General features: G+C 47.2%; 1 protein-coding gene across 1 annotated transcript in view; it reads left to right on the top strand.

Annotated features, from left to right (window-relative positions):
* The window catches only part of LOC112957885 (roundabout homolog 2-like), an 809,913-nt gene that overhangs the window by 571,413 nt on the left and 211,051 nt on the right, over positions 1 to 27,449 (top strand). Inside the window, exon 1 of the mRNA XM_026051648.1 lies at positions 1,274 to 1,386. Coding sequence (XP_025907433.1) covers positions 1,332 to 1,386 — 55 coding nt within the window. The 5' untranslated portion in view covers positions 1,274 to 1,331. Of the gene's footprint in view, positions 1,387 to 27,449 lie in introns of the transcript that reaches the window.

The following is a 27,449-nucleotide window of genomic DNA, read 5'->3' as shown; positions in this document are numbered from 1 at the left end:
CGGCCGCCCCTGCCCAACCGTCACCTCGGGCGGCCGCTGGCGCGCGCGGCGGGTGCCGCGCGCCGTGTGGGCGGCCACGCGCGCAGCGGGCACCGCGGCCGTTGCGAACTCCGCGTTTCCCTCGTGCCTCTCATCAGTTTCTCCCTGCCTGGCAGTGTGTGTGGCTGTGTATGGGCACCGGGGCTGCTCTCCCCGCTCTCCTCGGGGGTTGCGCACAGCCCATTCCCTCGCCTCCCTTCCCGGCARTTCCGCCCCGGCTGCTCCCCCGTTAGTGTCCGCGGGTCGCGCTSGCCGAACTTTCCCCTTCGGGGGACCGCGCGGCGAGCGGGCGGTCTGTCCTGGGGAGAGCGGGTGACGCGGCGGGGCAGGCGGGCAGGGGCACTCGCTTGTTCCTTCTGGGGTTGAACCAGCGCCACATCGTTCAGAATTTGCAGGCCACGAGTGGTTTTTTCGAGGGGGAGGGTCAAGCCCCTCTCTGTTATTTCCCAGAGCGCGGTTCTGTACCCTCAAACCCTCCCCCCCCCGGTGAGAGCCGCGGCCACGGGCTCGCTGCCCCGCGCAGCCAGCGGGGACACCCRCGCGGAAGGCGCTTCCCGAGGAAACCAGCCGCCCGCTGCGAGGGGCTGGGGGTTCCTGCGTGCGGGGAGAGGTGGCGGCCGCAGCCGGGTCCCTGTGGCCCCGGGTCTCTCGTRCCGCTCGGCGCGGGGTGCTGCGCTGCGGGGCGGGCAGCCCGTCCCGTCCCGCCCCGCCGTGAGGCGCGGCGTGCCCGCGGTGGAAGCGGAGCGGGAAAGTGCGCGCCCGGCGCTGATTCGGCGCGCGGGGCAGGGCGCGGGGGGCGGGAGGGGCGCGGGAGGCGCGGCGGCGGCGGCGGCGCAAGCCAATGGTTTTTCCCTGCCAAGTGGCGGCAGGAAGTTTCCGGAGCACTCGGCAGGCAGGAGCCGGCTGCGCGGGCGAGGCGTCGCGGCGCGCTGCCGAGCGGAGCGCTGCCGAGCGCGCAGCGCAGCGCGGAGCGGAGCGGAGGGGAGGGGAGCGCTGCGGAGCGGAGCGCGGAGCGGAGCGGCGCTGCCCGCGGGTGCGCGGCGGAGCCCGGGCGCGCCCAGCGCTGCCGAGGGGCATGTGCGGGGGCTGCGCCGCCAGCCGCCCGCCGCCGCATCCCCGCTGCGCGCCGAGCAGCTCCTAGGACGCCGGGAACTTTGGGAGCTACCTCGTGCTGCTTTGGGATACTTGTGCTTTTTTTTTTTTTTTTTTTTTTTTTTTTTTTTTTTTTTTTTTTTTTTGATCTCTCTGGAATTGGTCTCGCAAGCGGTCTGGATTGCTTTTAATATGTCAAAATGGGTCTGCTGACGCCGCTGCTGCTGTGCGGACTTGCGTTTGCCCAAGTGTGCGGTAAGTGCCGTGCGTTCAGCGCGCCGCGGGACGGGACGGGACGGGACGGGACGGGAGCTTCCCGCGCCGCCGCGCCCCGAGGTGGCTCCCGGTGTTGGGGAGGAAGGTGCCGGCTCGCCCGTGAGCCCCCGGCGCGGCGGGAAGAAGGGAAGGGAAGGGAAGGGAAGGGAAGGGAAGGGAAGGGAAGGGAAGGGGCCGGCCCGCAGGGAGCACTGTTGGCCCGAGCAGCGCGGGCGCCGCCGCCCCCGCGCGAGGAAACACTTTCCCGGCCCTATTTCTTTCTTCCCCTAACATCCTGAGCATCGGCAAGTTCCACCCGGGAGAGCTTTCAGGGAGCGTTTGCACCCTCCGGCGTGGCCGTGCTCGCCGTGGTTTTCTTTTTCCTTTCTTTCCTGTGACACGTTTTGATTGGGACCTGGAAGGCTCCAGTGTCAGCGCGATCCTTGTGCACACCCTGTAAACACGGGGCACTGGAGATGTAATTATTAGCAAGTGCTTAAAATTGTCTGTAGCTAGGAGGGGTACAATTAAAGCGCTCAGTGGAGGTGACAGAGCGAAGCGGAGGCGCTCGGCGCTGCGGAACGCGATTAACGCGCGGGGCTGTTAGGAGCGGCACGGCGCAAACGCCGTTRGGCGGGAGGCGCGCGTCCCGGCCCGGCCGCCGAGCCCGCGGGGACACAGGCCGGGAGATGGCTCGGGAGAGCGGCCGTGCCCTCGCCCTGCCCGGCGGCGTGCTGCRGGGCTCCGGGAAACAGGCCTCCTGCCTAGCACGTGGTGACAAGATAGGGATGAGCTGCTGCTGTCGCGATGCCAAAGGAGCAGCTCTCGAGAAATGAGTACTGGCGCSCAAGCCCGAATTAGTCCCCAAGATGCGCCGTGGTTGTCATCGCACCTTAGGGTGCCGTGTGCCACCAGTTGCTTAGAAAAGATTATCTATATATATAGACACTAGCTCTATTYGCCACGTTAAAAAATAAACCAACCTCGGGCTATGAACTACGCAGGCAGTAAGTCCTTGGTTCTTTTATTGTGTTTGGAGCTTCCCTCTTGATGCCCTCCCATTTTTATCTCCCTCGCTGCTCCCTTGGCGCGAGGTGGGAGCGGTGGGAGCGAGCCCGGGCGCTGAGGCGCGACGGGCACCCTCTGCCCTGCGACACGAGTTGTGCTCGCGGCGCCCCGGGGGCGTTGCACACAGCCTAGGGGTGTGGATTGAAATGGTAATWTTTCTTCCTCTAAAGTTATTTTCTCTGTGCTTTTATGGCACCTGAAAATTGCAGAGCTCAATAAAAAGGGCAGAAAAACTGTGTGGGGTTTTTTTTGCTTTTATTTGTTTTTGTTTTTTTTTAATTGTGCTATGGTTTTCCTGGAGTGCTGCCTTATTCTTGCAGTCTGTTCAGGGAGTAACCGTACCGTTACCGTTCTTTCAGCCCTCAATCTTGGTTCCATATATCCATAGATACATGTCTATATATAGATATATGAATATAGAGGCAGTATACATATATGTATGATGCGTACACCCATCCACATACATATACATATGTATAATGTATATGTGAAACCATTTTATATATATATCATATATATATAGTGTGTGTGTATATATATCTTTTTTCTTCTACTGCAGCTGTACTGTAAAATAAAACCATAGTCGGTAGAGTTAAAACGGCTGATTATATATTTTTTTGTAGTGTTCAGTTGATTCTGGCATTTGTAATCTTCTTGCAGGCTTTAGCAAAGCTTGCAACAAGGTGAGAGAGCCGARAAGCTCCTGACTGCTGTGTGATTCRGCGTGTGGGCAGTGGCACCCGGGACAGGCTCGTGTGGGGCCGCATCCGCCCTGCCGGGACTCCCGGGCCTGTCGGTGGGAACTGCAGCCGGTTGTGGCCGGGCCGCCCTGCAGCCCTCGCCGCTTGCCACGGTGCAGTTTGAAAGCTGGCACGTTTGGTGTTAAAGAAGGATGGGGATAATTCTGCAATCGCAGCTTTTTATCTTCATTTCAATATAAGTTGGAAGCCTTTTTTTTTAATGGACAGTCAAACATGCTTCCTTAAACTTTTTAATGTTTTTGAGCCCTTTATCCCTTGATTTCTTGCACTGGTGAGCCAGGCGTCCATGGCCTTGCACAGGTCTCAGTGGCCCATCAGAGAGTGTCTTCCACAGGGGGCTAGAGCAAGCCCTTGCTGGTATGGGTGATGACAGGGCTTGATCTCACATGTGAGCTTTGCTGCTCATGGGTGACCTTTGAGCGCGTCCAGTGCGTCCGTTCTAAGATGGTAAATGTAGAATATCTTAAATGAAGAATTTGCATTTCTACCTCCCTTAGCTCGTTCCTCCTCAGGACCCAATTCTGAAGGATATTCAGGCTCTTGCTTGTTACTTCCTCAGGATCTCAGTGAAGCTAATAGGGGTTTAAACGTGTGTTCCAAGTATGTTTTAAAACTTTGCTGAGTAGGGATGAATTTGTGCCCACGATGAAGTGCTTTGCTGCATTAGTCTTAATATTTTGCTTTCCCTATTTCCTGTCTGGTAAAATGTTATTGCAGTAGCATGTACTTATGTGTAAAAAATAGGCCATGAGAAAGTGCTGTAGTAATGCTTCCAGAGATGACTATGTTGGAAAAGTAATTTCTTTTTGTTCCTTTGCTGACTTGTAGAACAAGAAGTCTTATACCTGTAGCTCTTGCAAAAAGGTTAGGTAGTTGCTTCTGTTTTGTTATTGTGATTATCATTAACGTTTAATAAACTTTTAAATGAATTGGATTACTACAATAATTCTTCCATTAGTAATTTTCTGGAGTGATGGGATTGATGTGTGTGGAAAATAAACGCTATCAGTGCAAGGCATACATGGGCTAAGGATTTGTGAGCTTAAAAATAGATAAAAAGATCCCAAAAGATTTTTAAGGAAGCCTAAGAAGCATGGAGGAGCCTCCCTGACAAAATGAGGGGAGAAAAGGGAGGTTTTGGCTCATGAGCCCTGTCCGCCCTGCTTGCAGGGGCTGGTTTCTGCTGGCAGGGCTGTGCAGTGCAGGCTCACAGTGCTGGGCTCACAACGTGCTCTGTCCACTGCTGAACAGCTCGCGGGCGAGYTGCTAGGGAGGAGGCAGCGTGGGGCTTTCCGGGCCCTGGCTGCCCTTGAGTTGCTCTTTGGGCTTTGGTGCTGGCTAAATAGGTAGCTAACAGGTTGAGTAGGTTGCGTTTGAGCCTCCTAAGGAGAGCGCTGCTGTCAGGTTGTGTCTGTTGTCTCAGCTGGCACCGCAGAGGTTGCTGTCCCCGTGGCTGCCATCTGTCTCCCTGCCTCTCTGACCAACCCTGTGGATGCTGCTTAGCAATCACACTGATGCTCTTTCTTGCCAAGGGGCGGGTTTGCTGGGGCTCATTTCTACATTTTTTTTTTATAGGAATCTCTATTTTTTTCTTTTTTTGTGCAAGTAAGCAAATCTTCATGCTTGCCAAAGAAATAAATGCTCTTTTGGCTCTGTCTGAAGAGATGGCTCTTACATGTAAGCATTGGATGAATTRCAGAATGTTTATTATCCTGTTACTCAAACTCTTACATATGCATTTTTACACTGGCATGTTCTTCATGCATTCAGAACATTTTGGTACATACCAAGGTACAGAACCTGWCCTTAATTCACCACTTTAGAGGGGACTTTTAGGGTACCACTGAAGCAGGGCTGTTCAAGTGTGCTGCTCCCTATGAGATCATTTACTACAAAAATAACTGCACACATAAATAAGGATTTGTGGTTGTAGATTTTCATCTCTGCATCTTCAGCCTTAAGTGTGACTGCTAGTGCACAGCACAAGCTGGACTCTCTGCTTTTGAAGTTATGTGTCCAGAAATAAGATGGGGTCCTCAGCGCGCCTTTCCCTCAAGCGCTTTCCTCACCCACACACCTACTAAGCACCTGCAGTTGACACTTGTCATTAGTGTAAAGGATAATTATATAAGCTCACATTAAATGAGGAGCTGATTCTGCGCTGCTGAAATCTGTAGCCATTTTGCCATTGAGCCCCTTGCARGGAAGACCATGAAAGCAGATGATATCCTGAATTACTATAAGTAAAGYCCTGCATTTCCCTTGGCTATTTGATCTTTATGAATGCAAGACAAAGTGAGCTGATTTCTACATGCTTTCATGGAGATGGCTGCTGACTCGTTGAGGGTGCAGGTGTATATTTTGCTGTGGTCCTGCTTACTCGTTTCTTGTCCCTACTTATTTCTTGCTCCTGTCTTGAGTAGTGCAGAATACCCCTATATATCCCTATAATCAGAAAACTGATTATAAAGGGATATTCTGCACTACTCAAGACAGGAGCAAGAGTGTGTGATGAGGCTRTGATGTGTTGCATTCTTAGTATTTTTCAAGACTGAAGTTCATGAAGTAAGGAAGGGCTTTTTATTTCTTGTCTGCCACTTATCTGGGCTTTGCTGCCTAGCAAGAGAGCCAGGATTTGCTCTTAATTTTATCCAAATGTGTGACCAGCAGCAATGCTGACAGGGAGCACCCATGTAGTAGCTGCTGATTCTTACATGGAGCTGCTGTACTGTAGTAGCCAAGCCTGGTTGTGATTCATGTGTGTGTTATGGACAGCCCTGGTGTGAAGATAGCAATTTAAAAAATGTCCTGGTAAAAATAGCTTATGCGTAAGGGTTGGGCTTGCAATCTTTACTACTCTTCCCAGCTGTTGTTTTTTTCTTTTCTTTAGGCCGAGGAAATTGTTTGTAAACTCATGGCAAGTTGCCACGTCATTTTCACTTGGTTTTGAGCTAAGTTTCTGCTTATGTTGCAGACTGATTTGTGAATAGCCTTCTCCCATGCTTAATTTCTCTTCAGATTTAGTTACACAGCAAAACCAGTGACAGTAGTTGACCTAGATACCGGTTGTGGCATGTGGTCTTTGAGCCCATATTTAAGCATTGCTTGTATAGCTGAGTGTATTGTGCCAAGGTGAGGAGAGTTTCTCCCTAATGTGCTTGTCATAAATGCAGATTGGACAAATAATGCAAAGAATAAATGGCCAGAAGCAAGTTGTAAAACATGGCAAACTCTGTAGTTCACTTCTATTAATCACTAGCCATTGATTGCAAGAGAAACTGAGTGGAAAAAAAAATGAACCTTTTAAAGCCAAGCTGTCAGGCAGCTCACACCAAGCGGCTTCTCTCCCACGCAGGGTGAACTGGAACAACTGTTGGTGCCAGGTACCCGGGGTACTTCATTACTTCTGTGAAGAGGGAAGCCCAGCAGCAGTGTCTTGCTGTCCTGATAGTGTTGCTGCCCAATGGCTTTGTTTTACTTGCAGTAAGTTTAGGCTCCTGTCACTGCGGTGTCATTTCTGTATCACTTACTGTGAAGTGAATACCCCTTTCTGTTAAGTTGTATGGAGTCTGTGACTAGCTTGGAGCGGCTGGCAAGAAAATGCTAGGTTATATTTTGATGCAGCTGACAAAATTCTTCACAGATTTTAACTCTGTTAAGGGCAGACGAGTTCATATAGATCGTCTGGATTTTTTCTTTATGTGTGTATATACATTTTTGATAGGTAACAMAAAGTCAGCGGTTCTGCTTGCATTGAGGAGACGGCTGTTAAGCAAAGGGTATTTCGCGGAGAAAGTGAGTCTTAGAAACGCTACAAGCCATTGCTACCTTTTATCCTCTTATCTGTTAGGTCTGCTTTGCTACCGGCTGGATTTTAAGAAATAAAGTTCTCACTTTTAAGCAAATCTGTATGCTGTGTGTGTGCCAGAATTACAGACTTGTTCTGCTTTCTTTTGCTGCATGAATTTGATTCATCCTCTTAAGCGGCAGAATGTGGCAGACAGCTTGTTTTATAAGAAACAGTCCCAGCGGATAAAATCTCACCAAATGGAATAGAGGAGGCCTGTGATAAAACTGTCGTTTAGTCCTGTCAGTTTAAAACCTAAGTAGCAGGGCTTGCAGGAATATTTCCATAAACCACGTGCGTGTGCAAACCCATGTGTGCACAGCCCTGTGGTGAAAGAAATAACTTCCCAAACAGAAGGGAGAAGAGTATGTGTCCCTGACGCCAAAGCTGTTTACAGTAGTAGGAACTGCTAAAACACTGAATTACAAGAAAATGAAATGTATGACAAGTATTCAAACAATTAATATGAAGCTGCATAAAACAGGCCCGTTTGGCATTCTTTGCCGAATCGTTTGGGACAATTGTTCAGTTTAGGACTAACTGCCAAAAACATATGTCTAGCTTTGGGTGGCTCCCAGGTTTCCGTACTCCCTTGGAGCTGAGAGGCGCTTTTCCCCCCTCCCAAGAGACTGAGTTGCCGGGAGAAGGGCAGCAGTCTGCCTTGCGCTTGTGCTTGTCCGGCAGGAAAACCCGGGAGCGCAGGGAGGTAAAGGGAGRGGGAAGCACAGGGCAGGCCATGAATCACGAGTTGCCCCCAGTAAATCCACTTTGTCCTCGCTTTTTCCTCAAAACTTTTGTTTTTACTGATAGGTTTCTTTTCAGCCGATCTCTGTGAGCCATTCAGAGGGTGGAGAAAAAAAATGTGCTGTTAAGAGTCTCCTCAGAGGAACAAAAAGAGGAGAGGGGACTTTGGAGAGTTATTCATGGGGTCACAGCAGTGACAATGTGCAATGCAGTGAATAGCTTCAGTCAGCTGCCTTTAAAACGGGATGATTGATACTTTTTTTTTTCTTCCCTTTTCTCCCCTAGGAATAGAAATCCCTACTGGGTCTGCCAGTTTTTACCCTGGATGTGAAGCTGTTTACAAACTAGCTTAAAAYGTGAGTGTCCAGGGTGCTCCTGAGGCATGTCTGGGTCATTCAGATGAAAATGCTGCATAGGGCTGGTTAGAGTTGCAAGAAGAGCACTGCTCAAGGCTGTGCTGCTGCCCAGCTGCAGTTGTGAGCCCCCTGCTTGTTTGAGCTAGTGGCCTGTTGTGGCAGGAGTCTCTGGCCTGGCACCTCCTGACATTACCTACAAGTGTCCTTAGCCGCTTGTGACCAGCTGCTTTTAAACCTTTGTTGCCAAAAATGGCTCTGTGTGCCCGCATATTGTGGCACGTGTAAGTGGTTAGACTGTTACCTGTACCATTAGCCTTCCCAAAGCAGGCAGTTGTGGCAGCTTTTGCTTGGAACTGACTGTCGGGTGAGCACAGATAGACAATAGAGCTTCCTAAAGCCCGTGGTGAAACCTAACGGGGGAGAAGCTCTGAGTGATGATTAGGGCTGCCAAGGGAGAGGGCTGAGGCGGTGGGATGCRTCCATCCCACGGGGGAGAAGAGGGAATGTGCGGCCGTGGGGGCCTGTGGAAGCAGATGAGTGACTGTGAGCAGAGCAGCCTCCGGATCGTTCCAGAGCAGGAGCAAGTGGTGGGCGGCTGAGGAGCTCATTACCAATTTAGAGTATCTTGTTGACTCAATTTAGTGACATGCAGATAATAGAGAAATTCAATGATGATATAATTGGAAAAATAGTGTAGCAACTTGTACCAATTTGTTCTTCAGTGTTTGAACAGAGGAGGTTTCACCCATGTTTCTGAGAGAACCAGGCAGTCCTGGATTCAGTTCCAGCGCAATTTAATGGGATTTGTGTCTGTTTAGGTCAGGGCTGAATTTGCCTCTGGGGAGAGATGAAGATGGAAGAGATGTAAGTTAAATTAGAGGGAGCTTGCTTTATCTTACAGTCTGCTGAGGGTAGGCTATTTTTATTTATTTATTTATTTAATTTTTCTTTCCTGGCCCACACAGCCCTTGTTGAAGACAATCTACACTACTGAGTTTTCATTTACTTCCATGTGAGCTCTGTTCAGATGATGCAGAATTTGGCGGATTCTTCCATGGTTGTTTTGCTGTGGTAGTCCAAAAATGCTGCTTTCCTTCTTCTTTCAGAAAATTGTGTCGAAAATGGATGCGTGCAGATATTTGCCAGCTAATTGAATTTAATATTTAATGTCAGTGACCTGCCCAGCATCACGGAGGAGCTTCATGGCAGCAGATGGAAGAAGCTGTGTGCTCAAAGGGCCTGCGTCCTGGTGGGCAAGATGTGCCAGGGTTAGTGGCAAAGGCTGTAGGGATAACGTAACCGGTATTGCTGCATCTCTTTCCCTCACATTTCAAGTAAGGCAGCATTTCACATCTGTGAGGATGGGAATGGGAGAATCGTGGGGCATAAATCTGTCATAAAGTAGTAATTTTCTCCTGGTACTTGGTAGTCACACTACCTCACTGAAGTACTACCCCACTGAAGGTAAGAGTGATTTTGCACTGCTGAATTTGAGAAAGGGCATAAGGGAACAGGCGGCGGAGCAGTGACATGGATTGGGAGCTCCACCTCTCCTTGCTCGTCTTTCCATCCTGACTGGGTGTTGCTGGGAGTCCAAGTATGCTAAGGAAAGAGGCAGGAAAGCAGGAGGAGGTGGACCTTCCTGAAATGAGAGGGAAACACTATTGCATGGCGACATTCAGCGCTCTGTCCTCTCGCTTCCTGCATTCGCCTCCTTCCCCCACCTTCTGCACCAAACGAAGCACAGTGTCTTCAGAAAACCCATATCCTTTCGGAGAATAAAACCTTTGGAGAATACAACCCATATCCTTCGGAGCACGGTGACGAGGAGCGGCTATTGGCATTGAGGTGAGGGAAGGAGGAAGGAGGCAGGGTCTCTGTGCAYGCTATCCATCGTGGGATGGGCAGCACATGCTGCCGTGAATGATGCCAAGCGGAATAGTGCAGCTATTTCTTACTTTCCTCCTCTTCTCCTTTCCCATTAAATCTATTTCTTGGATTTTTTGCCATTAAAAAATAAAAAGAAAAAGCAGTGTGTGGCTTGCTTGGAAAGCTGTAAAGGCAGAATCTGCTCAGTGTTGATATTTTGCATTCGGATTTGTAGATCCCTGCAAAATTTTCCTCTGTGGGGGACATGGAATGAGGGACACGTAAGCTTGCTACACAGAAGTCACTGGTGCTGAAAGTTGGGGATTTATTCTAGGATGTGGTGCAAAAATATGCTGTTGTGGTTACAGATTTTCATTCCCAGCGTTCCCTGTCTCCGATCTCTGTCCTTGTTCCTTGCTGCTTTCACGTAACCACTTCATGTTTCTAGATGAAGATTTTTTCTTCTCTTGGGCTTTCCAGTCAGTTGGTTTTGTTCCTTTTCTGGCTTTTTCTCCCGTGGTTTCCTTTTCACTGTGATGCTTGCAGGTGAGGAAGGAAATTTCTGTAATTCCAGTGCTTTCATTCTTCACAAATTTCTTCCATACCTTCTTTTGCATTTCTGACCAGCCATCTTCCTAGGCTGCTCAGGGTTTCCAGAGCAGTGACAAGGATAAAACGAACTCTGGCACTGTTTGGGTAAAGACCAACACATAGGTTAGCAGTTGCTGGAAAAGGCTGAACAATACATGCAAGACATGGTGTCCACCAAATGTAGCATCACCATGGAATGGTGATTTCAGTGTTTTTTATTTATTTTCAGGTGGAMTTTGCATGTATTTTAGGGCCCAGATCTGTATTTTTACCTCACATGATACCATTGAGGTCAGACTTTGTTAAAGGCAACCTCATGCTAATCCTGCGCTCTTCCTATTAATGTAACGTGCAGGTATCTTTGTCCTAAAGGAAGTCACCAAGAAGGGACTCTGCCTTCCCTGCAGGCTGCCGTGAAGGGGAAGGGGCTGAGGGTCGGAACCAAGGAGCTCGGCCGGCCCCTTGCAGGCTTCCCCCACCCACGCACGCACGCCGTGAACCTCGGCAGAACCCAGTCTGGGGGATACATCTGAGCAAAAACTGGAGCAAAGCACAACGTATTTCCCCGATGCACAGAACACTGATGTGCCAGTGCCAGTGCCATAAATGAATAAAAATCTAAAATAAGTTGCAGAGAGGTAGATGGATTCCCAAGACTTGGAAATTCCTCTGGACATAGACCTATACAAAAATAATAGATGCAAAGATATCAGCTCTTTTTCTTTTCTTAAAAAAAATGGCTTTGGAAATTAATTTCCTAGTGTTCCAGACTTTTGTTTAACACTTTGAACAGACAGGCAGCGCTAACACATTTAACAAGTGTGATATATTAAGCTGGGGAGAGCAAATGTGGAGAAGGTTAGTTTTAATATGGACTTGGTGGGAGGGAAGCTGCCTAATGAATCGCTAATACCACATCCTGCAGTGTTATGTGGGCTAGTGCTCTCCTGTCCAAATATGAGTCTTTTCCAGCTTCCTTAGCCTACGGGCCTCCCAAAGGCATAAGTGTTATTTCTGCTTCAGAAGGAAGATGGGTTACAAATGGGACTAGCCGCGCTCCAGCATTCGGAACAGTGAGGCTTCAGTGGTGGAACCAAATCGCAGCATAGAAGTAGTGGTGTGAGGAGCAAAAGCGATCCCCACATGTGCTGTGAGGAGATACCAGGGAAGTCACAGTCTTCAAAACAGCTTGATATTCCGTGCTCCATTTTCAAAAGGCTCTTGCATGGATTCACCAAGGGGAAATCATGCTTGACTAACCTGATCGCCTTCTGTGAAGGAGTGACTACCTGGATAGATGAGGGCAGAGTGGTGGATGTCATCTATCTGGACTTGAGCAAGGCTTTTGACACCGTCCCTCACAGCATCCTCCTGGGCAAGCTCCGAAGGTGTGGGATAGATGAGTGGATTAGGAATTGGCTCGATGGCAGGGTGCAGAGAGTGGTAGTCAGTGGTGTGGAGTCCAGTTTGAGGCTTGTACTTAGTGGTGTCCCCCAGGGGTCAGTTCTCGGTCCGGTCCTGTTCAACTTATTCATTAACGACCTGGATGAAGGGCTGGAGTGCTCCCTCAGCAAGTTTGCCGACGATACCAAACTGGGTGGAGTAGCTGATAGCCCTGAGGGCTGTGCTGCCATCCAGAGGGACCTGGACAGACTGGAGGACTGGGCGGYGAGAAACCTCATGAGGTTCAACARGGGCAAGTGCARGGTCCTGCACTTGGGGAGGAATAACCCTGGACACCAGTACAGATTAGGRGTGGACCTGCTGGAGAGCAGYCCCGCAGAGAGGGACCTGGGTGTCATGGTGGACGACAAGTTGACCATGAGGCAGCAGTGTGCCCTGGTGGCCAAGAAGGCCAACGGGATCCTGGGGTGCATTAAGAAGAGCGTCTCCAGCAGGTCGAAGGAAGTGATCATCCCCCTCTACTCAGCCCTGGTGAGGCCACATCTGGAGTACTGCGTCCAGTTCTGGGCTCCCCAGTACAAGAGGGATGTGGAGCTGCTGGAGAGAGTCCAGCGCAGGGCTACCAGGATGAYCAGRGGCCTGGAACATCTGCCCTATGAGCAAAGGCTGAGAGAGCTGGGYCTGTTCAGCCTGGAGAAGAGGAGGCTGAGGGGGGACCTGATCAGCGTGTATAAATACCTCAAGGGAGGGAGGGAGGAGGAGGGGGGCGGCCTCTTTTCAGTGGTGGMCAGTGATAGGACTAGAGTAAATGGTCACAAGCTGAGGCACCAAAAGTTCCACAGGAACTTAAGGAAACATTTCTTGACAGTGGGCGTGACAGAGCCCTGGCACAGGCTGCTCAGGGTGGCTGTGGAGTCTCCTTCTCTGGAGATCTTTAAAACCCGCTTGGAYGCHGCCCTGTGCCCCGTGCTCTAGGTGACCCTGCGTGAGCAGGGGGGTTGGACTCGATGACCTCTGAGGTCCCTTCCAACCTTGCGCGTTCTATGATTCTATGATTCTTCAGACTGTTTTGCCTATTAAAGCTTTCTAAAACTTACTCTGGAGCAGTTGCATGTTGGTGGTGTATACAACCTACTGGGCTGTTGCAAGGCAAAGAGAGGTATCAGCCTATGGTTCCACTGCGTGGTGTTTCTGTCCTGTTTTCTTGGGGAGCTATAAAAAAATTGCACATTTCTTCTAGTTTGGTTTGCCTTTAAAAGACTAAACTGTTGTTAACAGACCTGAAAATCTTTTTTTCACTCCAGATTATTTTAAGGAAAAGAATGAACTCCTTTACTGAAAATCTTTTTAGTACCATCTACATATTGGAAGAGAAGAGAAGCTGTCAGCATAAATGACTAATGAAGAGATCCTCATTGCAGAGGAGATCGTGTAGAGGGTATAAGCATTTTCCAAGCATAGTGTTTTACTTAGAGTTACCTTTTTTTTTTGTTGGAAAAGATGGGTGTGAGAAAATTAAGATACTGGAGTAACTATTTCAAGATGTAGAGATTGGCCTAGAACAGCTTAGGAAGGCAGAAAACACACAGTAGAAAAATAAATATCCACCACACAGATGTATCATTACCTTCTCTCGCTCCCTTCCAAATCCCTCCAAATCAGCAAAAATACTGCTRTGGTTTCAGCAGTGTCTTCTTGAAAAGTAGGTCTTGCAGGTTTTTTTCCTTTTCCAGTAATGAAGACATTTTGCATTGTAAGGGTTTCGGGGACTTTGCTGTCTGCAGGGAACCTGGTAGCAATTAGATAGGAGGCCAGTGAAGTAGTTGAGTTGCCATTGAAATAATGTAAATGTCACTAGCTTGTGTACAGCTTCTTATCATGCAGGATCGAGATAGGTGCTTCAAAGTGCTTCCCTGAACCAAATGAAGTAAATGATGATAGATTTGGCTAGCTCTCCGGCAGCATGTTTGTCTTTCTGATAAATTGAGTATTTGTTTTTGGTTATTTAGAGCTTCAGAGAGGTGGTGGTAGAAGCTGGTATTGCTGCCAGCTGGCGTTGTCCGCTTGCTCGCTTCCACACAGTGCTTGGGAGGTAGGGGAGAAGCGCTCCCCAAGAAGGTAAACGTGACAATATTCAGAAAATTGAGARTTACCGAGAAACCTGTGTTATATAAGCATCCCTGATAACGTAGAACAGGAAGGTTGGTGTTTTTTTGCAAATAAGGGACATGGGTGGTTTGTTGGATAAAGGGAGGCCTTTCCCCTCTGAAGCAACAGTTCTAATTAAGCTTTAGTTTGTTAGTTAATTGAGATGAGTGTTTCTATCTCTGTCTTTGGTGTAAAGTAGGCTTACTTACAGGATCACCGTGCATCTGTTTTTGTAAACTTGCTGTAATTGGCATTCTCTTAGGACTGAGTTGGCGTTGAAAAGTGAACTGCTGAGGAAGGTGCTCCCTTTAGGCCAGGGTCARTATCATTGTCAGGCCTCTGAAGAAAATCTTTTCTTACCTCTGCTAATAATCCAGTGCTGAGTTTGTCAAATCCATTGCCTCTTTTTATTATTTGCAAAAATTCCATTTTATGTAATTTTACCCCCAAAATTTAAAACACAGCTTAGTGTGTGTCCATGTGAAAATGTTGTATTTCTCAGTATTAACCTATAGTACTGAGTTATAATACACAGTATTAACTTAGACTAGTAAATAGGCTGTAGAGACAAGAAACCTCAATGGTGGGGGAGAATGGAGAAAGAAAAAGCGTTTTCTGCTGTCCTTAACACTTTCCAGAAACATGGAATGAGCTGCCTTATCTTATGATTCACACTAATTAGTTATTTTGATTTCAAGCAGTAGTAGGGAGATACAGTCCTCTGGTAAATTTTCATAGATGAGCAGCTGTAAAACATGAATCTCTCCTTGTCTGCTGTATCATCCGTAGAGCATATTGGCAGGAATGGGAGATGTGAGCTGTTCTAAGCCTTAAGTAGCTAAAAGGGATTAACTTTACACAGAGGATTTACTAATGAAGACATCACGTTTAATCGCAGAGGAAAAAAAGGAAAAGAATGTGAATTGTTGATCAAGAAGGCATTCTATTTAGTTGTCCTAAGCATTTTCCTTTTATTCTTATTTCTTGCATATAAATAATATTTAGTGTTTTCTATTCTCGTATTTTGTCTTGTACTTTGTCTTCACCCTTTAATAGCCGGTTGCCAGTTTTCTGGCATCTGGCAGTCAATAAAGTGTGATCCAYGGGCAGACAGACATGACAGGCAAGCAAACAAACTGTAGGCTGTGATCTCTGCTACCTCGAGTCAGAAAATAATTGGTTTTTGAAGGGATGATGCAAAGAACTGTAAACTTGTTAGCAGCTTTACTTATTTATTTAATGTGAAGACCAAAAGCTAACTTAGTTGCAGTTTGGGGGAAGGTGTGCAAATAAAAGATCAACCTTGGGAACTCTCAGGGGATTTACTGGGTTAAAAAATCTCATTTTGTATACTTCCCTCAGCTTTTGTAAACTACCAGTTATCAGCAAAGTCAAAAACCAAAAGTAAGACAGAGAAGTTTATGCCCTGCGGCCTCCTTCGGCCTGGTGGCAGCTGGCTTTGAGCCTGGGAGCCTTCGCGGGATGCTGGTGCTTCTGTCACCGTGGGTTGGGAAGGGCAGCAGAAGTGCACAGAATTGGCTGCTCTCTGCAGGGAAATACTGCCCCACGCTGAGGAAGAGAAGATCTGTGGCCTTGTCAGAACGTGAACCAAACCTTGGAGATGGAGGAGCTATCGGGAAGTTAGGAGAGGAGCCCATTACCTCTGGTTCCTTTCCTTGCTTTCCTGCAGTGTCAGCTGTTCTGGGGTGGGACAGAGCAGCTTAGTTTGCATTCAAAATTGAGCCTTGCTGCTAAGGACTGAAGGAGATTTTGAAGTGTTTSGGGCTTAGGATCGCAAATAGGACGCTCCTGGTTTGGACTAGAACCTCTCTGAACTATACTGTGTTGCTAATAGTTGGTTTATTGGAATTTGTATATATTTATACATATGCATATCTGCAGATTTAAGTTCACTACTTTATTTTGTAGAGGAATATGAAAGTGTTACTTACCCCAGAAAATACCATTTTAATTTGACTCARTATAAAAATCAGTACTTTTTGAATGAGGAATGGCAAAGCCATTGCTCTGATGAATAGAGTACTGTATGATCTTTGTCATTGACCATGGCAATTCCATTTCKTTTGCTGTGGTCTAACCCCAAACTGCTAAATTCCTTAACACWAATAGGCTAGGCACTTGTTGATCAAGCACCAAAATAATTTAAAAATGCAGGCAATTCTGAGCTTTCTTTGCACCACTACAGTAATTTTGTCGACAAAGTTACTGAGAGYATCATTTGAGGTTGGTGCATTCAGTTTTGTTGTTAGCCTTTAAGGCAGCTGATAAACTGGCTTTCTTGTGGCAGGCACCCTTGAGAGAAAGCTCTCTGCTGTCCCGAGTAATTTTCCTCACAATTAGCAGCATTGATCTGGTAGGGGCAGCAGCAGCTGAAGCTCCTGGAGGCAATTGGTGAGTGAAGCTGGTCGAAGCCCATGCTGAACTGATGGGCTGTTCTCTCATGGGACTATTGCAGCCACCAGCCTTCCCCCAGAAACGGGTCTGGCTTGAGTYTGTGGATTCTGGAAAGCAGTTTCTCCCTGACAGTCAGATACTGTTCTCAGTTTTGCTTCCAAGGCAAGAAGCAAAAGCAGCAGGTTCACCACACTCTGCTCTGCGGAAGCAGTTCTGCTCAGTGAGTCTTTCTGGACACGAAGATAGTTGGTGAAGGATTTTGTACAGAGAGCCACTGTGCTGGTAGCCCGAATACAAGGGAAGGATTCGTGCGTGGTTTTTTTTTTTTTTTTTTTTTTTTTTTTTGTGGTACAAATTGTATTACAAGAGTTCTGCTAACTTCAAAATCCTGCTCTGCTTCACATGAAAAGAGATTTGAGCCGGTCTTGTGATGTGCTAAAGCACAGGCTCTTGATCTGCTCTGGACAGGATCCTTCCTCCCTTACCTGCATTAATGAGCCCAATAGGAGGTGATGGGTCCTTCTGACAGAAATCCTGCAGTACATTTTTAATGCGAAACAGCATCTTAGTTAAAACTCCTTTAAAACAGCATCAGGGCCTTCGTAGGCGGTATTGTTCTAGCAGTCTGCGATGCAATGTGTCCCACTGAGAGGGATTTCCCCTTGGGCTTCTCTTGCACTTCCCTCACAACTCGCACACAGTTCCACCGTACCCTAGAGAAGGGCTGCAGACAGGCAGCGAATGCACAAGCTGGAAAAGAGTCCCATAAACTCCCAGGGAAACAGTGACCGAGTAGGTGGGAGACGTCGGACTCGGGCTGCCCGGCTGCTGTGGGAAGCTGGTGAGGAAGGCAGCCTTTCAGTGAGCAGCGTTTCCTCGGCTTTATTTGTCTTAAAGGGTCAGCTCTGCTGACAGCAGATTCCACTTGTCTTTTTTTAATCAACTTGTTTAATGTCAAGGATGCTTCAAATTTAATTAGATGGCTTTTTGAGAAGTAGCATGAGGGCAGTAAAGCAACATTTGACTCTGCAGACAAAGATGACAGGAACAAAACATACTATCCTACAAGTAAATTTAGATTTACAGTGTTTCCATAAACACTTGTTTTTCATTGCTCTTGCTACTACTTCCTACATTTTGAGTYGATTCTATAGACAGTTGAGGATCCTGTCCTATTTTAAATCAACTGTAAAATTTAAAAAAAAAAAAGTTTCAAATGCAAGAAAAGGGCAAGTCTTCCCAGAGTAAATAAAGTAATTGGTGTGATGGAGTCCTTGAATTTTTCATTCGACAAAATGTGCTACTTTGCCTCTACTGAAAAAAGGAGGCATATGGGTGTCTAATGTATAAATCTTGATAGCATGCTAAGCTGATCTGGAGTATAAACCCCTCTCTGTAGAAACTTAAGTCCTGTCTCAGGTATCAGTGATATCTGTGATACCTTTGTCTRCTTTATCAGTGTTACTGATGTTCTTCCACTTTTCTTGCAGTAATGAGATCCTTTGAATAAGAGAAGTGATTTATATTTTGGCATTCAGGGAGCATGGAAATTCTTGCTATTCCAGTGAAGAAGATTCATCAAGTAATGTGCGTGCACACASGCTCATGTGTATATATGAAGATGTATATGTCTCATATGAAGATGAGATAAGAMGAAATTGTTGTATGGATTGTTATTGTTCAGAGGCTGTGAGTTGCTTACAGTACAGTTAATGGTAGAGTTGTCAGTGTGTGACGCTGCTGTCTGGCACGTGAGGCTGTAGGTTGGTCTCAAAATGTTTGGCTATGGAGTCCTGCCATCCTCTGCGTTTTCAAAGGAGAAGAATTGTGGTGAGGGGCTTGTGAAGGACCTGCTGTAGAGCAGGCGGTTGACACAGCTGAGTGTGGTGCCCTGTGTTGAGGGCACACAGGCCGTTGGAGTGGCCTGGACACCCTCACGGGATGCAGCGAGCTTAGGAGAAAAGGCACTCGATCAGCAGAGCCCAAGCGAGTGAGTGTGTGTGATGACATCCACAGGGAGAGCTGGTGAATATCCTTGTAGCTCCCGTTGTGCTTAAGTGGCCTTACAGAGGATATCTGGTCTAAAAGGGACAGGATTTCTCATTGCTCTGAGGCATAGGGTAGAAAACACATCTGTTTATATCAGCACATGGTGCAGGTGTTGCTGTGTAACAGACTTTGAACTCTGCTGTTCCAGCTCAGTGCTTTCTGTGGGCAAATGTCCAGCTTCTGTGGACAAAAATGAAAGATTAATGAAAGCAACCTCTAATGGCARTTTAAAAGTGAAAATATTTCCAGGTGATAACTTAAAAGCAAAATAAAATATCAAGGAATTTATCCCCTCTATAATAGCAGAAAATCGAAGATCTGTTTAATGCTCCCTAGTAATTGCATTTATTTGCAATGGAGTGAACTGTGTGCTCAATTTTAGGGCACAATTTTACCTTTTCTGTTATATTAAAAGCCTTGGAAAATCAGAGTTATCAGGTTTGCTTTGAAAGAACACATTCCGCAGGCTGTGATAACCTCACTTGCTTTAGATAGCAGCAGCAGGCGGAGGGAAGCAAAGAATAATGTTAGATATGTGCAAACTCAGTGGGGATGAAAATGTTCCTGTTAAATATCAGCTATTTGCACTAAAATAGAAGAGAAAATGAYGATTCAGACTTTCAGATCTTAAGTAAGTAGAGCCTCACTAARAGCGTTACTAATTCAATGGGAGCTCAGAAAGTTTGTTATGCATCTGGGAGAAAAAAGAGGTTATAATCCAGAAAGGCCAGTAGGCAAATCTCACGTGTCGAGGAACAGGGCGATTGCCGGACACCTTGGGAAAACTCTTGTGTCCTTGTTCCTTTGCTCAGTGCCCCCTGGATAGGTTTAGGGTCTGTGTGCGAGCTGGGAGTCGGTCAGGGAGGCTGCTCAGCAGGAGGCATCAGCTGGGTGGCCTGACAAAACCTTCCTGCTGRGGGCTGGAGCTGCCACCTTAGCTCCCAAGAGAGAGGGGAGACTTCAGTGCAGGGTAAACGCCGTGCCACAGTTCTGCAAAGGGAGTTGGGGATTTACCTTCCCATCGTGTTCCAAGGGTCTTGATGCAAAACCRTAGAAGCAAAGCAGAAAGAATGCAAAGGTGATGACAAGGGTAGGGAGAACTTGGAAGAAGTTTTATGAGCAGCTAAGGAAAAATAGGCTGGAGGGAGGAAGAGAATGTCAGGCAGACTGCTGTACTGCCGGTTGAGTTGCATAGGATCCTTTTAAACTTCGCAAGGCTCTTTATATTCTCAGACAAGGTGCTTAGAATTTAAAGTTTATCTGTAGTTTACAAAAAGCCTGTTTGTGATGTTGCAGCTGTTTTAACTCGGTGTGAAAAGTTAAAAGCAGGAATTCTGATGACATGGAAACACATGAAGGCATGGAAGTGTATAGCTGAACATAAAAATGGGGARCTGTAATTATCGACAAGTGTTCTGGAAGTGTGGCAGGATGTGATTGGATGGGCTGCAGTGCGCTGGAATCACACACAGGAAGTTTTATTCCTATGTGCAGTGTGGAACCCTCTTTCTAACAAAGCAATCCCAAGTGTCTGCCATTTAAGTCATTTTGAAGTGGACTGATCAAAGCTAAACATCAGTCCATATTTCACACGTGAAGGTGCTTAACAGGYGTTGAAAGAAACCATGCTGCTTCCTGTAATCTTTCTCAATTAATTGCTTGCTATGAGCAGACAAATTCAGTAGTTCCTGCCCTTGTTTTAGGCACAAGGTGTTAGTTTTCTGCTGAAGACAACAGGTTGGTAGGTTATGGAAAAAGTGAAGGTCCTGAAAAAGGTGCTAAAAGCGTGGAACACAGAAAAGATTCATTAAGCAGTAGTTAAGTTGGTTAAGATCATCTTGGGAGAGCAGAAGGGAAAGCACCTCCCATGCCCTGCCGCGAATGAAGTTGGGTAGTTTTCCAACCAGGAATGCCAACTGCAGCTACACAGCTTGGAGTACGGAGCGGTTAATGGCAGTGTGTAAGTACACAAGGTGCAACCTCATCACCTGCAGCTGCCCGGGAGAGAGAGCTGTTCTGCCCGCCTGTGCGTGGGGGTAATTGCAGCGAGTTGGTTGTTTTCCACTCCCTGTTTTCTGCTCTCACAGACTGTGTACAGTTAKGTAGGGTGTGAGGTGAGGTGGCAAACTCCACTGCACTAAGATGGCACAATGATCTGCCACCAGTGAGTAGCCCCACGTGCCGCACTAATCAATATGCCCCTCACCCTGGGGAAAAATTGCCTTCAGAAGGAATGTGATTTGTGTATGTAATTGGAAAGGTCAAATGAAAAACTTGATAATGGACAGGGAGCTGCTTGGGGGAGGGCACGAAAAGAAAGTGTTGGCAGAAAATACTTGAGGAATTTTTAAGAAATACGATTTATAACTGACCTTAAAGAAACTCAGCTAAGAGCAGGTAATGTTTTGGTGGCATTTGGTGGTTTGTCTTTTCACGTCAGTACTGTAGTTATAACTAACATTTACATAGTGTAAAGAGGATGGGGCTAGACTCTTCTCAGTGGTGGCCAGTGACAGGACAATGGGTACAGTTGGAACACAGGCAGTTCCATCTCCATGTGAGGAAGAGCTTCTTCCCTGTGAGGGTGACAGAGCCCTGGCMCAGGCTGCCCAGGGAGGCTGYGGMGTCTCCTTCTCTGGAGATCTTCCMAACCCGCCTGGATGCCGCCCTGTGCCCCGTGCTCTGGGTGTCTGGCGTTGGACTAGATGGCCTCTAGAGAGAGGTCCCTTCCAACCTCAACCCTCCTGTGATTCTATAATGAATTCAATCAATTTTACACCATTTTTCTCTACACTAGGTAATGGYAGGGATGTTCTTTAACCATTTAATTTGTGTAACAAAAGAGCTGGTGTGACATTAGCATAAATGTGACACAATTTGCGAGGGATAACGGTGCCAGTGGCACTGCAACACTGTAACCGCGAGGTGAAAGTAGTAGGTGATGCTCTTTCAGAGGGACCATTTTCCCCCAATAGAATTGAAATCTAATTAAACAGATTTCTTTATCCCACATGCATTTAAAAAAAAGAAAAAAAAAAAAAAGAGGTTTGGAATACACATTCAGGCATGGAAAGACCAAGGGAGCTGCATGATTAATTTGAAATAAAAGTAACAAAGTCTTTCATTATTCATCCGTTAATGACAGTTAAGAGCAAGCTGCAGCGTTTCGATAAATGAGAGAGTGAAATGCTGGTGTGAGGCAGCCCTCTTCCCCTCAAACTAGAGCATAAGCCTCAGCCCAGCTCCTCAATGAAAATGCTAATTCCCCATGATTAATCCTTTCTGCTCTTCTGTCAACATGAATATTAAGTAACTTCCTCTCCAGTGTCACCCTTAACTCGTGGCTTTTATTTTAAAGACTTTCTTTTCCCCTCCTCCAGTAACAGGGGGCCTGACCTTAGCCCTTAAATCGACCTCCTTGTGTGYGTCTGCCCCTGTGAACTGCGGCCTTGCCCTGCGCGGAGGGAGGCCGAGGCCGCAGCCGGCCCCGGAGGCGCCTCTGGACAGGCCAGGACAGGCCGCACGTGGCGAGGACGGAGGGCCTGGCGCCCACGTGCCCTGTCCTCCACACCTGCTTCACAGTAAACACTTGGCTTGGAGCGAGAGTCTAGACTTGCAGGTCTAGAAGGACACATTTTCAGTGAGAGTGACCAATACTTGCATCCGAGTGTTTTATCTCCTTTCCCTTTTGCCTTTGTCTGTGTACGAGCCACTACAGGCTTCAAGGCAAAAGAATCAGTGTGTCGCCTGTCATGTACACATGGGTATTTTACTCAATTTAATTTAAAAGTCAAATTCCATTTTTACGGTGTTCATATTATTTGTTCCAAATACAGACTTGTAAGTGAAAATGTTCCTGTGCTGAAGACATTCTGGTGACAGAGGTTTCCTTTTCCATACAAAACAAGGCACTTAATTTAAACTGACTTAGAACTCATCCTGAAAGGCTTCCTCCCTTGTGGCCTTGTGGCCTTGAATTGAGTGTAAGGAACAAGACCTGTTTTCCCAGCTCAGAACCTTTGAGGTGGTTCTTCATAGTGTGCTGAATAAATCCAGAGCACAAAGATGATTAAATCAATACAGGCAATATTATAAAAACATTTAAAAGATGGTTGCGCACCATGGGCACATTCCAGGTAATAACTTGACCCCCTTTTTTTATCTTTATACCCTGCCCAGGTGTCCTGAGCCACCTGCACACACTTCTGTCACGTTTCTCCAAGCTCTGCATCACACATCACACCAACTGATTCCTTAGTTTAGAGGGCTGAGCTGCTGTGGCATCCACGTCCTCCAGTGCCTGTGAGCAGTGTCTACCGGGCTTGGGAGAGGGCAGAGCCCTGAGAGGACGGCGGAGCTCACCAGTCTGGCAGCCTGCACTTCGTTTTTTCCCAAACCACAAACTGTTTAATGATCTTCACATGTGGAATGGAAGTTAGGGATGCTTGCTGCAGTTTTCAGGCAAACCAGGTGCTCCAGTTTTGAAAATAGGCAGCAGTGGGTCATCGGAAAGAAAAAATAAATGTTCTTCCGACTTGCTAGTTGTAAGRAATAGGTTCATTCGCTCTAAGACAGGATGTGGAAAATTAGGTGTCTTATCCAAGGATGTTACTTAGGTTCCTTGTGGAATCACTGGGGAGACTTGTGCTACTGGTTCATCCTAGTCCTGTTGAATTTAAAAACGATGCTAGGATGTATGAATCCTTTCGGAACTGGCATCCACTCTGCACTGAATATCCTACATCTACAGGTTTCTTTGACAGCTGCACTGAGATCACCATTTAAACCCCAAATGAGGGGAAAGGGCTATTCAGGAGGGAATATGTTTAGGAATATACTCTTATCTTTATGTCCTTGAACTTAGGAAATACTTAGTAATTACTATTTTTTTGAGTGCTCAGGTCAAATTAGAATTAAACACATTCCTGTGCTGTTCTATTCACTGATAAATAGAGGTCATGAGTAAGTCTGCAGTCAGGTGCTTTCCACTGTGTAGAGCTGCATGGGTAATGGGAAAGATGCTCTTACTGTGTTCAGCTGAGAGTTTGCAGGTGCTTTTTATTATGAAGTTAAATTCTACTGCATAAAATCTGGATGGAATTATTACTGTTGCGCAGTGAAGCAGGGATACTTAGGGTAGAGCTTTCTGTAAACAAACTGGTTTGAGGATTACAGGAACAAACTGGAATTGAAGATTAAGGATACTACTTTCTTTTTGAGGGGGGGATGTTCTTATAGTGCTGTGTTTTCTCCTGTCTCCCAGGTTTTTATTTATTGTTGTATTATTTAAAATGTGCCCTTCAAGCAAATAACGTTCATATTCACCTCTCCATACAGCATATAGTATGGTAGCAGGTTATGACACTTGTGTTTAGAAGCCGCTGAGAGGTGAGAGAGGCTGTTGCTGGTCTCTTAGCAAGGCTCGTGGACCTCCTTTCAAGAGCTAAGCTTCTGTTTTCCTTTAGTGTAAACTAAATTTAGAAGCTCGAGTCTATTTTAACCTCTGTTTAGGTTGTTTACACTCTAAGTTGATTAAAGGTGACACTGATTATGGGAAGAAATCTGTTGGTCTTTTCCCAWGGTTTCCTTCACCGGTTTCATGCCTGAGAGGCAAGCGTGGGTTAGGGCCTCCTGGTTAGGCTGCAGTGTGGTCAGGACAGGCTCCAGAGGTGTCCCGCCTGCTACCTTGGACAGACAAACAGGGTCTCCAAGGGCACCCGTGTCCAGCAGAGCTGTTCCGAGGTAGATTTTGGAGAATTTGAGCAGCTCCTCAGGAAGAGYGAAAAGAAAAGAAGCAGGACAGACAGCCTCAGAGGCAGTTTGCATCACTTGGTGTGTGTGCGACCACCTATTTTAGAGAGGTGAAGGGTGGCATCTGTATGCACGTTCAGATGTGAAGCTGCTGCTCCTGATATTAAGGTAAGGTGTGAAGGAAAGAAAGTGCTGCTTAAAGTTTTGAACACCAGTTTGGATTTGTTTCATAAAAGTGTCTCCGGGTGTTTCTAAAAGCAAATGCTTTTTTTAATAAATACATATATATACATATATAGATAGAGAGGTATACAGAGGGATATGATCCATACTGTYTTCTTAAGCTCTTGGCATTTCCCTCGTATGGACAGTCCTGTCAAGATATTTTTTTAGTGAACATATACTGTTAAGGTGAATATTCTTGCTTATCTTTTCCCTAAGTGTGATATGGCTTCTTATTTATAAAACTGAGTTAAAATGTAGTGTATTAAAATGTGTTTTAACTTTAGGACCTGTAAGCAGTGATATACTGTCATTGCATTGTAGTTTTACTTAATGAATAAAAAAGTGAAATGCCCTAATTGAAGGATGCAGGGTATTGCTCTTTTGCATCAATTTTAATTAATAAAAACAGTTTTTTTTTTTCCCCTGTCTATGTCCTCCTTGCATGGCCCCAACTGCTGCTAATCCCTCATTTCAAGCCCGATTTGGAAAACTGTTAAATGCATTAAATCAATCCCCATCTTGTTCTTTTCCTAATGATTCTGTCACCTCCTGGCAGATTCCCGCTGCCTGGGCCTGGCTCGTGGCGCTGGCGACGCTCTCGGCTGGCGCTGCCGGAGTCCCTGGCTGGCACTTGGCAGCGGCGCCGGGTGTGCGGCTGAGGAGGGGCAGGCGGAGCAGCGGAAGCGAGAGCTTGATAGACCAGGGCGGTAGCACAGCGGGGTTACCATGTGCAGTGGGTGAGAACGGGGACGTTCACTGGGATGGGCAAAGTTAAGTGTAATTCTGCTGTACGCAGTATAGCCCATCCTTTTAGCTGGGGAAAAAAAACAGCCAACTGCCTTGGCTGTGAACATGAAGATGAACAATTGGCCAGGGGCTGTAAATAAAGGACTACGATAGATGGCAATAAACTGATTTAAAGGAAGGCATCAATTGGTTTGCCACGGGGATCTTTCTATTTGGGCTGTGTCTTGTTTAACATCTTCGTTAATAATCTGAATGAGTGGGTAAACTGCGTGCTAATTAAAATCACAGATGATGCTAAGCGGGGAGGTGTTGCAAACATAGGGTGGCCAGATTTTCCAAGTGGAAATGTGGACCACCTGTCATGGCAGGCGCACGGAGGAGCGTGTGGAGCCGGGGCTGGGGGGTGCGCAGAAGGACTTGACAGCTTGTGGGAGGGGAGGAAGGGCGRCCCCCTCCTCCTCCTCCTCCTCAGCCCAGCACRGCCAGCACGCGGCCACGCTGCTCTGCGAGCCTGTGAAAAACAGCAGCGCTTCGTCGGGGGTAGATGGGAAGTGGGGAGAGGTGGTAGCGAACTCCAGGCACGTTACCATCATTTTAAGAAACTCTTCTCCAGCTCCTGAAAATACGGATGGCACGAGTGTTTCCATAAGATGAAGGCCGGAGGCTGAACCTCCCATGTTCCTGTGATTTATATTCTTCTGACAAATGGGAGGCCAAGTATTCTGTGCAGAAGCCGTAATGGTGAGAGGGCAGTCGCTCCTCCCTCGGGGAGTGAGGAGACTGTTGCTTAACAGCTGATCTGGCATAAATGGTTGGGCACCAAGCAGGGTTCAGCACATGGTGCAATGTGCTGAGTAAGTGACAGGGACAAGTTCTTCCCCCTACCTGCTCTCCCTGCCTGTGTGATGTACAGATGCTGCTGTGTGCACGTGTCCCCCAGCCTGTTTTTCTTCTGCTTTCCATGTTATTTTTAAGTGCTGTTGTGGGTCTTAGTTTCCCAAACAATGTTTAATACACATTTAATATTTTCCCTGCTGTCCTCCCTGGATTCGGGATTATACACTTGAAATTACTTCGTGTCTTGTTGGCTTTGGCAGTTAGTGGTCATGTACATAGCGCTGTTCTGGTRTTCACTTCTTACTGAAACTGCCCTCAACGGTATGGAGATTCCATAGCATTSATCAAGAACAACGTTTTATTCTTCATGAGGCAACCAAAAGAGGGCCTGTTAATTTTGCTGGTGTCAGAGCTGCTGACCGTGCTGGGCTTGGGAGGCGTTAGCTTCGTACTTGGTTCTTCTTCTTGTGCCTGCTCCTGATGCGCTGGATAGCCCATTTTCCTTGCTCTCCTGGGCAAAGTTTTGAGGAAACCCAAAGAGCTACAAATGCCCTTGGTCACAAAGTATGCCTGTTTTGGCCTGGGTAGTTATATCTGCTTAAAACGTACTTCACCAGAGAGCGAGCGAACTCTTGCTGAAGCTTTAGAGTCTGACAAAGCCGTGTGCTCTCTGACTTCCTTGGCGTCCTGCTTTTTCCTCAAGGTCTTTGTGTCGTCCTCCTGCTGTCCGGCAGCGATGCCGGAGCTCCTGCAGCCCAGCATTGCCCAGGGAGGTTTCTGTATCTTGCCGTGAGCCCGTGCCCTGTTTGTAGCCACCAACAGGAGATGCTTCCAGGCGCCGTGGCCACACCAGAGCTGATGGGCCATTCTGTGACCTTCCCGGAGCTCCTCACCATCCACGAGCCCATTCTGTGGTTCTGTGGCCTTCCTGGGGCTCCTCACCCTCAGCTTTTGTTTTGCGGGCCTCTTCTCCTGGCAGTGTTATGCAAATGAGCCAATTAATGCCAGGGAAGATGGCCCCGCTGCATGGCGGTGCCGTAATGGGGCGGCCGCGCCGCGAGTCACGCAGCCCTCCCGCGCGCTCCGCAGGCCCCTGCGCCACCCCGATTAGCCGGCCCGCGGAGGACAATTGCGGAGGCATCTGCTCCCTTAATTCTGGGAGAGAATTCACCAGATGGAGGGTGAAGATTTAAGTGATTAGAAGGTAGTAGATTGGAATACAAATTGGATTAAAAGAAATTAGATTGATAT

Source organism: Nothoprocta perdicaria, unplaced genomic scaffold (assembly GCF_003342845.1).
Source record: "Nothoprocta perdicaria isolate Ctin4 unplaced genomic scaffold, notPer1 scaffold_78, whole genome shotgun sequence".
NCBI lineage: Eukaryota > Metazoa > Chordata > Aves > Tinamiformes > Tinamidae > Nothoprocta > Nothoprocta perdicaria.
Note: the sequence above shows the minus strand (reverse complement) of the source record. Positions and strands in the feature narration are given on the sequence as shown.